At 37.4% G+C, this 14,997-nt stretch overlaps 1 protein-coding gene across 3 annotated transcripts in view; it reads right to left on the reverse strand.

Moving 5' to 3' along the window:
• LOC145985448 (mitochondrial amidoxime reducing component 2-like) overlaps nt 1–14,897 on the reverse strand; it is a 15,246-nt gene extending 349 nt beyond the window's left edge. The window contains exons 1-6 of one of the 3 annotated variants that reach the window (XM_083119507.1): nt 14,749–14,897; nt 9,480–9,715; nt 6,953–7,123; nt 4,002–4,179; nt 2,247–2,449; nt 1,368–1,442 (exon numbers count right to left, since the gene is read on the reverse strand). In XM_083119507.1, the coding sequence (XP_082975633.1) occupies nt 1,368–1,442; nt 2,247–2,449; nt 4,002–4,179; nt 6,953–7,123; nt 9,480–9,706 (854 nt within the window). In that variant the 5' untranslated portion in view covers nt 9,707–9,715; nt 14,749–14,897. Of the gene's footprint in view, nt 1–1,367; nt 1,443–2,246; nt 2,450–4,001; nt 4,180–6,952; nt 7,124–9,479; nt 9,716–10,520; nt 10,685–14,039; nt 14,104–14,748 lie in introns of those variants that run through there. The other 2 variants (XM_083119505.1, XM_083119506.1) reach the window with 2 other exon arrangements.
• Between the last annotated feature and the right edge of the window lie 100 nt (nt 14,898–14,997).

The raw sequence follows: 14,997 nt of genomic DNA on the forward strand, positions 1-14,997 counted from the left end.
GACCAAGTGAGTTTATTAAGAAATAAAAGCACTTTACATGTAACGTTTCTACCCTCTATCAGGGTCTTCCTAATAAGATGGAATACACAACAAAGTATTTATACACATAGCAGGGTGTCTAGACACACAAAAACACATCATGTTGACAGTTCTTATCTTAGATGATTTCTCTGAAGGAATTTACATGCATATCGCCTCTTTACAGTTGACTAATGGGTCTCCATCACTTATAGATGGTTGAAACATTACAGGTAAAGTGTTTTTAAATGTTAATAAACTGCCTTAGTCAGCAACTTTATCCTTTTTCATATGGAAACAAGGCTTAATTATATTACCATTATCTTTGTGTATATTACGTTCACCATAAATGGGTCATGTGATGGACACATAAATAAATGGAATAGAATGTTTAGTAAAGATGAAGGGAGACTATTAAAAACTGAATAAAACATTTGATCAAATGGTTTGAATGAAATATATCTTAAAAATTGTTATTCACTTAAGAGGAATAAATTTAGTTTATATTCAGACAGAAAAAAAATTAAACTTCATAGTTATAATTAAAGTTACGGGCTAGTTTAGATGTTTGTAATCTCATATTTTTTAAACCAAAAAAGCAATTGCATGCAAAGTGAAGTAAAGTGCTCCCCTGTGCTTGCCATGAAGGCATATAGGGGGTTGTGGGGGTAACGCCCCACACTTTCTTGATCCGGTCGTGAGCGGGGGTGATGTGATCAGCATCACGCCCCTGACCACCTTTACCCCCCAGGGTTTCCCCCAGGTACCCATGTTATTCGATGCTGGGTGGGCGCCGGGGCCGCTTCCATCGTTAGAAAAGTTCCCGGATTTGAACCGGCCGGGGATCGAACCTGGGACCTTTAGCATGGTAGTCAGACGCGTTACCGACTAAGCCACCGTGGCCACATGCATGCATTACATGCATTTGATTTTATGTCACAATGAGAATGCAAGCTCATTACTGTTGCAAGAAATCCTCAAAGACATTTTAGTTCGTTGAAGTCTTCCAGGGTGGTTCTTGAAGGGGGGGACAAGGGGAATTCCTCCTTCTGATTGTTATTTTTTACTCGGGGGGGGGGGGATGGAACTATATGCATAAGATACATATACTATCCTTGCTTCAAGAGTAGTTATTGGGACCCCTTGCCCAATGGGCAACACCTCAACTCCTTCAACTTCAGAATCAAGGATCGCTATTCATCTACCCCTCCTCATTCCTTTTAGGTCCATATATTTTCCTAAGGAAAATCATTATTACTCTCACTAATTATATATATTGTGAGTTGTCACTGGCCACTGTTGCCAATAAACTTTTTAGATATGTGGAGTACATGAAGCAATGTACTTACGTCTTCAAAGTTTCAACTGGTTCTTGCTTTGGGTCTTTAATTCCATTCACAGGATCAACAGTTGTAAACAAACATCTATTGATGGAAACAAACATAAATGAAAATAAATAAACAAACAACAAATACGAAGAAATAAATTCTGAGCCTCAATAAACAAGTAAAGGTGAACATGAAGGTGAATAAAGAACATTAAAATAATTATTAAAAAATTGACAACTGTACACTGACCTAGTCCTACCTAAAAATTGAATATTTGACTAAAGGTGGGAATGTTTCCCTGTAGCTGTTTAATATGATTGCTCACTGCATTTCATGTTCCACTGTAAACATTACAAGCTTCTATTTCCTACTAGTGATTCCCTGTTCTTCCTCACCTTGTGCTTTGAAAGGTGAAAATCCCTGCATGTGTAACAAAAATGAAATGGAAGCAAAGAAAAACTTCAACCTTTCCTCTTTCCATTCATGTTTTTTCCATGGCATTGATAGTTTGATATTCCAAAGAGAAGATGTAAAATAATATTCCCATAATTTTCCTTCCCTTAAACAACCATCCGGCACACAGACCTCTCCCTCTCCTGCAAGTTGCGGGAAATGGTTGAGGGGGGCAACTAGGGTCTTTCCAGAACCTTGTGTCTGGCTAGACACTGAAACTGTTTCTTGTGACCTTATTACAATGATAAGAACTAAGAACACATGATCCTCAACTTTACTTAATATAACAATAAGTGAGCATCCAATACAATGCACATCACTGTTTTTTGTTTATCAGACATTCAACATTAGTTAGTATCTACATAATACATATTTATTTCTCTTTAAATATAATTATTGTATACTGCATATCTATCTTAAGTTAGGTAATATATTAATTTTTGTTACCTTGGGCAAGGCATCACATTTCTGAAAACCACATTTCCAATCTTGATCCAATCCCAGGAATCCTCTTCAAATGGAGCAGAACCTTCAACCAAGAAATTTGGCCTGAAATAGCCTGGGACTATTTCTTTCTCAAGACGACCATTTAAATCATCAACGGAAGATTCACAAACTAAATGATAACTGCATGCATCTGAATAAATGCCCTGGAAATATGTCAAGAATACATATCAAGATATATATTAGGAATTTAAATTTTTCACTAGCATATAATAATCGGAAGAAATAGATCTAAAATTCAAATATGTATTACAAATATAACAGTTGGGCTGAAAAGTTCGTAGGCTAACATAGTAAAAAATATTTTTTTGACAAAATTCGATTTTATTATTCAATATAGTTGCCTTCGAGGGCGATACAACGATTATAGCGGTCATACAATTTTTCGATGCCATTTTTATAGTACGATTTCTCTTTAGCCTCAAAATAGGCGTCAGTTTCGGCGATTACCTCTTCATCAGTGCTAAATTTCTTTCCAGCGAGCATTCTTTTAAGGTCTGCAAACAGGAAAAAGTCACTGGGGGCCAGATCTGGAGAATATGGTGGATGGGGAAGCAATTTTATTACGGTTGAATATCGCTAAACATTGCTCCGAATCATCAAAACGTTGTTGCTTTTGATCGATTGTGAGCACGCGCGGCACCCATTTTGCACACAGCTCTCTCATGTTCAAATATTCATGGACAATATGTCCAACACGTTCCTTTGATATTTTTAAAGTCTCAGCTATCTCGATCAACTTCACTTTACGATCATTTAAAATTATTTTGTGTACTTTTTTGATGTTTTCGTCGGTAACAGCCTCTTTCGGGCGTCCACTGCGTGCATCGTCTTCGATGCTCATTTCGCCTCGTTTAAATTTAGCAAACCACTTCTCAACGGTTGATTTTCCTGGTGCAGAGTCCGAATAATGTTTATCAAGCCAAGCCTTGGCTTCAACAGTATTTTTTTCGCCAAAAAGCAATGCTTTATTAACACACGAAATTCTTTTTTATCCATTTTTTCACAATAACAAAAGCTGCTTCACTCACAATGCTATATCTCCCGAACTAATTATCCGGCAGCTGTGAAATTTATACACGTATCTTTTGAAGGTTAGTACTAAGTAAAAATCACATGGATTTAATTCTAGTAACGCCATCTATGAGTCAGCCTACGAACTTTTCAGCCCAACTGTTATTAAAGCTTTATAAAACTATAACTACTGCAATATCACGATAAGTTATGTCTTGTTAGGTATGCCTGGCCATAAATTTTCTTGATGAAGTGCATTGTTTTGAAACTGGTATGCTATCATGTGAAGAAATGTCAAATACGTACTCTGTTTACGAGTCTCATTACAAAGACACTAGCATTAGTAAAGATTTTCATGAAACTTCTAAAGAACTATTATGATTTCATTGTACATTGTCAATCTGAGAGGGTAGGAACCTCATCTAAAACATTTTTACTTGTTAATTCTAAAATTAGTCTTGGGTAGCAAAAGTGTGCAACTCATCATATTTACTAGAGTGTTGCATTGGACCACTCTTGCTCGTTCAAACTCGATCGAATCTCCCACGCTCGAGCAAAGAAACAGTCTATTCTGTAAGCCATCTAGCGTCATCCGTGCGAACTATTAGGGGATCGAGCAAAAAAGCCTCTGTGCAACACTCTAATATCTACCTTGTTTAAAAATGGTTTTAAAATGTGAATTACCACATCATTCCATGTGTAATTTGGAAATGCTTTAGAGAATTTTTTCAGGTATCTTTGAGGTCTCTCTCTTCTGTAATAACCTAGCCTTAGGCCTTTTTTCTCTTGCAGAAGATATGTAGACATCCAAATGGCAGCAGTGTCGCCACAATCAAATGTCTCAACAGGATCTCCCCAAACACTTAAAAAAAAAGTTATACTTAAGCCACAACTCACTGGATAAAAGAAAGATATTGTACTCTACATAAAATATTTATACAAATTAATATTTAATAAGTACAGCCTAATATTACAGCGCCTTGAATAACGTAGTGTGGAAAACTACCCAAGAAACTGGTTCCCCAGACGGATGAGAAATATAGATGGCAGTGCGATCAATGTCGGTGCTAATTTTCTTATGAAAGTAACGCGGCTTAGTTAGTTTTTTTTTAATATATTATGTAGATTTGTTTGTCTTGAAAGGCAGTACGTGAATTGATGGAAACAGTTATATTTGTGAAGTGATTTGCAGTCACGAAATGGCATTAATTTGGAAAGAAAAGTAAAATAAAATGAATAAATAAATAGCATGCATGCGTAACACAAGAAGAAACATCGCAATGTGATTCCAGACGTCAGGTCTTGGACTGTGTATTAGAGTTTATTTTTCTATGTTATTAGAATATAAATAGTATCCTGAGAGATATTTCATACCGAGGCGACAAACCACAAGTGTCGCTTGAAAGCGAGCAGTTGGAAATCAATGCAGCCTTTCGAACCGTAGGGACACAAGCTCTGACTGCACCGTTTCAAGGAGATTTTACCACGCGACAAACGATAAGAGGATTTCACACCAAAGCGACATGGGTCATTCGGTCCAAGGCAACTTTCATACCGAAGTGACACATGTTGCTTGGAAAGGAGCCAATCAAGAGCAACATTTCACATCATAGCGGCATGACGGGAAGCACAGGCCAGCATTCGGTTGGTGAAATCCTCAAGCGATAAGTGTCGCGTGCCGCTTGTCGCTTTGGTGCACAATCTCACTAAAACAAGACACTCATTGCATCGCGTATGCGCGAACAACAAACCACGGCAACATGATGCAAGCTATTGAGGAAATGGCCCGGTTTGAGCGACGCACAAGCGACAAACCGACACGTGTGGCTTATCGTGTTGCCTAGATCTGTTGTAATGTGGGGTTTATTGTGTTGCCTATCTGTTGTTCGCAAGCAACGCTTGCTAATAGACTGAAGGCACCATGACGCTTGTCACTTAGTTGGGAACTCCCCCTGTAGCGCGTTGCTTCGGCCTGAGCACCCTTCCTTTAAGGAGCTTTCCGACCAAAGTAACAAGTAGCACGCGAATACGCCATATGAACGTGTCGTTTGCTGTTTGGACCCTCATGTGCAATGAATGCTATTTTACAGTCTGGAAGTGTGTGTCACTAGTGTGACAGTGTGAACATCCCGTGTCGCTTATCCCATTGGTTTGAAAGTTGCCTTACACTCATGTCGATGGCACTAAGAAAGTTTGGTGGGGTTCCCCTTGTCGTTTCATGCAATCATCATCATCATCATCGCCGCGATTAATTTAAAGCGGAACAAAAGAGAGAGTAAATATCAAAAATACAAATGCTTCAGTGTGTATATCTTTAAAGAAATGATGATGATGATAATAATAATGAACCTAATTCACACACAAAAATTTAGTTGCCAAGAGCATTCCACGCGTATTTTTTCTCCCGTATTATTAACGAAAGTATGACGACAGGACATGGGCGACTGTCTAGAATGTTCATTAATATCTTCGCGACCACTGTACCAAATATCATAGCAATTATCACATTCATAGAAATGCTTCATGTAAAAGAATCAGACGTTGCAGCGAAAACTCCATTTACTTCCATTATAAGCAGACGAATACAAAGCACCGGGTTCAACACCAGCGCCTCTAGCGGATCATTTTCGAGTGGAACCAGCTAGAGCACGCAGAACCGTGCCATTTTCCACACTACGTTATTCAAGGCGCTGTACTAATATACAAGAGGTGACAGGACAATGTACACTCATAAGAGGTCTTGTTACCTTAAGCCTGGTTCATTTCAAAATTACAAATTACAACCCCTGTTGCCTAGGTTGAACCACATTTTTATGAGATTTTTCATTAGACAATGAAACATTTTTGCCATAGAATTCTGACTTGAATTTGTACTAGGGTCTAATTGGAAAAAAAGGAAACTCCTTATTCCTGGATCTATAGTTAGGCTATTGCAAATGAAGAAAATACAATTATGATAACTGGCTTTGATATACACACCCCGGACAAAATATTAGTCAACCCCAGGTAGAACCTGTAATTCTATCGCCAGCCCAACAGATCACATCCTGATAGTACTATGGTGGGCCGACAGTCTTATGCAATCAGTTTGTGAAATAGGTTGCACAGATGTCAGACGTGACAGTGACAAAGAAGTTCCATTGTGTTTGGGAATGCATATGGACACGAAGTGAATGAAGTGGTCCAGTTTGTAGGTGTGTCAGAGCACACTCTCCAAAGGGTGTACAAGCAAGAAACTTCAAATCAGCATCGTAACTGTGGCAGAAAAATGCTAATGACCAATAGGGATCATCGCCGTGTTGGAAGTTTTCTAGCTGCTGACCGGTTTTAAAGTTACCAGAAATTACTAAAAACAACCAATGAGGGTCGCTCCCAACCAGTTGCAGAAAGAACATTGAGAAGATGGATATATGGAGCCGAGTACCTCGCAAGGGACCCTTCTATGACAGGGGTGACTAATTTTTTGTCTGGGGTGTGTAAGTGTTATTACAATTTTCAGCAATTTTATAGTGCTATAATTTCAAGTATCAGGTTCAGTTAAATTATGACATCTGTGTTGGTTCAATTTGATATTGGCTGATCACTATTTTCTATGCTATAGTTACTTTGTAGCAAACAAAAAATAACAGACTTACGTGCATGTGATTTTTTTCCCTAATTCATTTATGTTCACTGCAAGCTCAGACATCTCAGGAGCATTAAAAATTATGTAACTGCTTCTTGATTCGGTTGATATTAAAACCATCTTAGGAAACTTGCGGCCTGTCACGAAATTGGAATTCTTCTCCTCGTAAACAACAAAAAATCTGTAATAAAGAAATCAATGTCCAAGAACAGTACACTAATCATAAATTATCAAGAGTAGTAGGCTTAATATAAGCTACAGCTTAAGACATTATAATAAAACTTAACTTAAAAGTTGTTTAAATTCTTACATACACTATAAAATTTTCTAAATAGCTAACCACTGTACAGAAAGTTGTTTGGAAAATTCTATACAACTAGAGGATGCTACGATAGGGGAAATGGCACAGAGTATGTAATAATGCAATTTCTGCGTTGATATTTTCAAAATTTACTTCTGACATGCAACCCTCTCCCCAGACCAGTAGAAAATGCTAAATACGCACAAATAAGAATCAGGGTATAGTGTATGCTTTAAACTGTGCATGACACACATTCAAGTTTACAACTTGTTTACTTGCCTTAATTATCATCATCAATTCCTAACCCCCCTTTTTTTGGTTGAACTGACATGGAATGATCCTTATTCCATCTATTATTTTTTACCCTGTGCATGTAATATATTGTGCGAAACAGCACCTCAAGACCTTTCCCGTATCATCTGAATCACTTCTATAGGTGTTCTGATTGTCGAAATATCGAAATTTAGAGTTAACAAGACGTTGAATAAAATGTCAAGATCCCACATTTTGCATCCTGTAATTTGGGAAATATAAAAGACATGGATCTGCAACTTTGCATATGTTCCTATCTTGGGTGGCACTTTCAGTATGTCAAATTTCAAATGAATCAAAATATGTGAAGTTGAAAGTGATTCTTCATTGGTTGATTTCACATGGAATGATCGATTTGCAGGACCTACATACATGGCCCTCCATTCCAAAGGCAGTTTATCAGGTCCATCTTCCTGTGCAAGGGTCATTAATGTGAGAATGACAAAACAAAAAAACCTTGGAATTGTTTAAATTTGGCCTTCAAACATGCATATCTGGAAGGGTTGGCAAGGGGGACAAAGTAAAGTGCTCCCATGTGCTTTGCACCATGCCATGAAGGCGTATAAGGGGTGCAGAGTTAGGGCCCCACACTTTCTTGATCATGGCCAAAGGTGGGGGTGATATGATCAGCACCATGACCCTAGCTGCCTTTACCCCCCAGAGTTTCCTCCAGGTACCCACTTTATACGACGCTCGGTGGGTGCTGGAGCCGCTTGAACAGGTGAAAAAAATCCCGGTTCTCTCCTGCCGGGGATCGAACCCGGGTCTCTCGCATGGTAGTCAGATGCCCTAACGACAAACCCTAGAAAATGAATTTCAAATTAAAATTATATACATTTCACACATAGTTTGACTTCAGTACCAATAGTTTATGTTAATTATCATTAGGGAGTGGATTTTTAGGTAAAAACATATTTTTTCTGCGAAATTTCTTTCACATAAAAATGCAATTTTAGCTTTAGGACATAAAACACATATTTCTAGCAAAGGAACGCAAAATGTACTTATTTTAGACATTCCAGGCAAAATCAAATTTTCAAATTCTTTGTGAAAATACAGAAAATAAATTAAAATACATTGCAATACAGACCCAATAGGTTCAAATGAAGGATGTTCTAAGTGTTCGCAATGTTACTTAGATTTAAGTAGAATATTTGTTGCAGTGGATATCCCACTGAAGAAAATAAACAATCTGGTACTGAAAAATTTCCTGTCACATACATACATACAAGTTGCACGACCTGATGAATCCACGTTATGAAAAAAAAAATAGATCTGTGTGAACATGAAAAATTGTGTCAGTCAGTCATTTTGAATGAAAATATTTTTGACTTTTTGCCACATTTTATATTTCTGTTCTTTTTAAGACATAAAAATAAATATTTTTCAGCCTTTTAGCACATAAAAATCTGTTCCAACATTATTACTGTAGGAGGATGCTAACTTCAAACTGAAGGAGTGTTTTTTGAGGGGACAACAATATTGGGTGGTGGAGGGGAAAATATCCTTTGTTTGACCTCCAAGGAAAGAATACCTCACTTACCTATCCTTGTAAAAAGCCCTGCCGACATCCATGCCTTCAAATTAACTTTGCCATTAAATATGTTACATGTTATTCTTCATTTAGGCAATAATGCCAAATACACTATAAAGTATTTTTGACAATAAGCTGATATATGTTGAATTGAATTGGTGTTTTAAGTCCCCTTTATGCACAGACAAGCTAATCAGGACTGGACCTACAGTTTAAAGTGTGATCTGAATCACTGTGAATGTGCCTCCCCCAGGTAAAGAACCCGGGCAACAAAGTTACGACTACGCCATCGGGGAGGCCTAATATTGAACTAGATCTGGTTAGCAAGGGTTATAATCTGCAGTTGTGAACAATTATAATATATATATATATTATATATATAATTCTGACCTGTCTCTGAGATTTCCACATTTCAGTCCAACTTTCGTGCATTCAGCTTCATCGACCTTAGACCCTTTACCAGACTTCAACGGGTATAGAACTAGTTCAGAGATTTTCCCAACTTCACGCCATTTAGTGGGTTTCCTTATTCGACGATGTTGCCACCAAAGAGTTACACCAGCAGTCATAAGTATGGCTGCCACACTTACTCCAAGTGTTGTATTATTTATATTCATTGGTAGAAACTACGAGAGAAAGTTAATAAATTAAAGTACATAAAGTGGAAATGTACATAAAAATGAAGTTATTTTTTCCTATCTTATCATTTGACATTTGTAATTATGTTCAATCCACTATTAATTTACTTTTTACAGTTCAAATACAGGGTGTCTCAATAAAAAGGTAACTGAACATTGTGTGTTTTGGATACTTTCAGTTACCTTTTTATTGAAACACCCTGTAGCAGTGGGAAGTAAACTTTCACATTACCACTACACCATCTGAGAGGCCTCTTTATGCCATGCGGGTATGTTACAACCATAACCAGTTGCTGTGTTAGAACTGTACCCATACTGCATCATCATTGGTTAAACAAAATATACAAGAGACATCTGCACTATGAGAGAAAACCATTGGAAATCGTTCTACCCTGATATGCCTCACTTCATTTTGACTAGAAGTAATCCTGATAACATATTAGGGGCTGAGTTAGAAATAAATAAATAAATACAAAGTATAAAAATTACATAGCAGGTCATGAAATAGAATTTTCCTCCTATGAATGATATGCATGGTCAAAAGAAAATTGTATGAAAAGATGGGGATTTTAACTGCTCGGTGGCGAACACTCCACATACTATCCCTGGCTAGGGGTGGGTGGTCAAATACTATTGAACAATTTGGTCAAAGAAGTGAGTTGGAAAAACTAAGATTGTGTCCTAAAATTGGTGAAAGTAGCAAATATTTTATTATATTGCAACACAATGCAATACTTAATACAGTATATTAAATAATATTTTTTGCTAGGGATGTAGGTAGATATTGGCTTACCTCTTTCCAATTAGAATATAATCATCAGCTAATTGTGACACACACACACTACTAGTCAATGTTGCTGTGTCACTTTCTCCATTGGCAGACGAATGTTTACACTCATTGTATCAGAGTAGTTGCATCGTAACAGAGGTTATCTTATCATGCATGGAAGAACAGACTGCCATCGGGTCAATGACTATTTCTGTTTACAGTGACTTTATGTAATGTATCACAGAGGCTGAGCAGAATGAATAGCATTGTGAACACAGCAGAAAGAGAATTGGTTTAATAAATGGCAAAGTATATGTATACACAGAATATAGCCATACATTGGCAAAAAAAAAAAAAAATTACAGCATGTAGAGGACATTAACTTTTTTTCCCCCCCTTGAGCTTCATATAATGGAACCTGAACTTCTTACTCTAATAGGGTGACCAGATGTCCTGATTTTCGCAGGACAGTTCTTTCTTTGACAGTCATGTCCTGCGGTCTGCGATGACACTCCAAAAAAACAAATATGTCCTATTTTTCAACAGCATCCTGCGAAACATCCAGACAAATTGTTTACCTCTGTAAAATTATTAGTGCCTTTTAAAATAATAGTATTGTTGGTTTGCATAGAAAATACTTGTGAATCTAAAAACTTTCACGCTCTTACTGTGAACCTCATATTTATTTTTCAAGCAGATATTGCATGCAGTCTATTCATGATACTATGATGTTCAAGGTACCGAGTAATGACTAAAAGTGATTAGTGGCATTTTGAGAATCGAAAATAGCCCAATTCAGGGGATTTTCATCTTTAATTCTATGATGAGATGATTACTACAGCTGCACCAAGAGGCAAATATATTCTCAGTATTGATTAATATTTTGATATTATTTCACAATGTGTGGCAAGAAAGCAAGGCAACACAAAAAAAAGTAGGAAAAAGAGAGAGATAGGAAGGTTAATCCGTAATTAAAAAATATAAGCAAAAGGAAGAATGAAAACGAGAGAAATAAAAAGGAAAATACAGAAGAAGGAAAGATCTTCATGGCGGAGTGGTTGAACGCTACGATGCCAGGAGTCCTGGGATTGAATACTGGCCTGGACATGGATGTTCTTTATGAGTGTTCATTCATGAATTTAATCATATCATCACTCATAGTCATTGTTGCAATTAGCCACAAGTGACAGGAAAGTGACGTTGAATAACAAAAATCAAATCAAATTAAGAAAACAGATTAAAGAGAATTGTGAAATATTTAAGGAGACATGCAATCAGCATGAATTTCTCTTTGCCAAAGAGGAAGGAAGGGATGCACTTGACCCTATACTCTTTTAGTTATATCTACAATGTACCCCGTACACATCCATGGATGTCCTGCTTTTCGTTTCAGAAAATCTGGTCACTCTATACTCCTAGCTACACTGAGATTACAAAACATGTAAATTTTATGTTAAGATTACAGATATTTGGATGAGGAAAATTTTGTAAAAAAATTTGCCCTATTATGTTACTGGGGGCCGAGGTAGCTCAGTTGGTAGAGGATCTGGCTACAATGCGGAAGACCCGGATTCAAATCCCGGGGCAGGTGATCTGGACAAGGAATTTTTCCAGTCATTTCCGGGTTTGTGTGTGGCCCTGAGGCCCACCCAGCCTTGTATCAACGGGTACCTGGAGGCAACTATGGGGCTAAAGGCGACTGGGAGTGATGCTGATCACATCATGGCTGAGGGTGTGGGGTAACACTTCCGTATAGTGGAAACGGATTTCTTCATTTTTACAGAAGAAACTACTTACGGAAATCACTTTCTGTATCATCAATGTGTTTTCTTTCGCTGTGTAATATTTGTTAGCATGAAATCTTTTTTTTCTATAAAAATATCCGACATGCAATTCCTGTTGCTTCCATTTGCTTCTATACGTCAAGGATGGTCTGTGTGTTTCATGACATAACCCCCTGTCATGGTTTCCAAACATGCCTTTTTCTTGCAAGATTTTTTATTTTTCGAAAATTCAAACTATGCTTGCCTAACCTAACCGAACCTAATCTTACCAGAAATGGTTTGTGGGGCTAACGCCAATGGTTTGTGGGGCTAACATCGATGGTTTGTGGGGGCTAATGCCAATGGTTTGTGAGGCTAACGAGGTATTAGCATAATTTCAAATCTGGCCACGAAATTAGGTATTTTTCGGTGAAGAAGGTTGGAAACACTGCATACACACTCCAAATCGACAAAACACGCCACAACGCACGATGAATCAGTACGCTATCGCCACATTGTGTGTTACAGAACCGGAAAAGGGAAAAACAATGAGTACTCGTAAATTTAAAAAATAGACATTATTTTCATTATAAATTCATTATTACACCTAAAGAAATGTTGTGCAATGTAGCATTGTATGATAGCAATGTAAAAAAGTGCGAAAGAAATGATTTCTAGGTGGTTCCACTATACGGAAGTAGTACCCAATGTGCAGCTCGGTAAATGTTTACTATCCTTCGGACACCTGTGGGGCTATGTGAGAATGGTGTGTGGGGCTACAAATATATTTTCGAAACCAATTTTTAACCAATCTAAGAAACTAAAAGTTAAAATATACAAAACAGTAATTTTGCCTGTAGTATTATATGGATGTGAAACTTGGTCCCTTACATTGAAAGAGGAACATAAATTGAGAGTATTTGAAAATAAGATCGTTAGGAAAATCTTTGGACCTAAAAGGGATGAGGAGTAAGGTGAGTGGAGAAGGTTACATAATTTAGAACTACATAATTTGTATTCATGTCCAGATATTATTAGAATAATTAAATCAAGAAGACTTAGGTGGGCAGGCCATGTGGCACGAATGGGAGAGGAAAGAGGAGTTTACAGGATTCTTGTTGGGAAACCTGATGGTAAGAGACCTGTAGGAAGGCCAAGACGAAGATGGAGGGACAACGTTGAGATGGACCTAAGGGAAATCGGTAGGGATGGAAAAGAGTATATAGAACTTGCTCAAGATAGGGAAAGATGGAAGGCCTGTGTTGCTGCAGCCATGAACCTTCGGGTTTAAGAAGGCTAGGGAGTTAGTAGTTAGTTAATTTTTAACTATTGTAACCTATACGTGACCATACCTAACCTAACCTTACCGGAAATGGTTTGTGGGGCTATGTACGAAATCTGTCCGAAGGATAGTAAACAAGTACCATTGAAAATGCTATAGTTAAAAAAAAATAATGAAATTAAGGAAAAATATAAGCAGGTAATAGATGCTTTATGAAAATAAATTAACTAGCTTTGAGTTCATGTTTTTAAGTCCACTTTCCACTTTATGCACAGTAACGCTAATCGGAATTGGATCTTCAGTTTAAAGTGTGATCCGAACTACTATGTCCTCCACCCGGAACCCCTTCATTACAAAGCAATGACGTACCACTGTGCCATGGGGGAGACCCATAAATTTATTCGCAAATTAATGACTACAAATTCTAAGTAAATATCTGGGTAAAACTTTGAGAGCGTCCCAACGGATTTCTTCATTTTTACACATGAAACTACTTACCGAAATGAGTTTCTGTAGCATTTAGAAGTTCTTGTTGGTATTTTCTTTCATCGAGAAAAACCGATGTTGTCCGTATATGCTAAATTGAACGAAATCAGTGCTAATGAAACCTAACCTAACCTCATAAGCATACCCGTCCCCGTGATGGTTCGTGGGGCTATCGTCAATGGTTTTTGGGGCTAACATCAATGTTTTTTGGGGCTAACATCAATGGTATGTGGGGCTAACGTCAATGGTTTAATAATTACTCTTTATGTCAAAAATTGAACTTTTTTCGTGAAAAAAGCAAAATAGCACCTTGAAGAATCTTTCGCAATGCAGAATAGGTAAGTACGAATGTTAAAAATGACGAAATAAACGAGTGAGAGGTGTTGGGACGCTATCGAAGTTTTACCAATTTCTGTAATACTTTAAAACCGTGCGTTAACTGAGCTTACGAAACATGGATATCAAAGAAAAATGAAAAACAGGTTTAGTTTAGTTTAGTTTAAATAAACATTTTTCGGAACGTATTTGTACGAAACGGTAAATGTCTGTTATATCACGAAACAAGTTGGGTGAACAGTGAACTAAGACACATTACTGAAATAAAATAAATTAGCAAGAAATAAAATCCCGAAGGATAGGTTTGCAGATGCGATGTCGAAAGAATAGAGGATAACAAAATATGAACAGAGGAACATCAAATAAGAAGCTGACCACAACTCACCGAGAGTTCTAGTGTCTTATGAAGAAGACAAGTAGACAAGCATTGGCTAAATGAGACCCACGAGGCATCAAATCAAAGCCAATTCACTTCAATTCAAACTAAATAGATCTTTAATGTGTTCCCACCAATCCCAGCACCGAGTTCCAAAAGCGCCCGCAAACTGGAGCCAGGGGTAATTGCCCCTGAGGCATCAAAAAAGTCGGTAGTATGTCCTCGGGAAAAAAACATTTTCCGAGCCGATCTTGACTT

This window comes from Lepisma saccharinum, chromosome 3 (genome assembly GCF_977018435.1).
Source record: "Lepisma saccharinum chromosome 3, izLepSacc3.1, whole genome shotgun sequence".
Lineage (NCBI taxonomy): Eukaryota > Metazoa > Arthropoda > Insecta > Zygentoma > Lepismatidae > Lepisma > Lepisma saccharinum.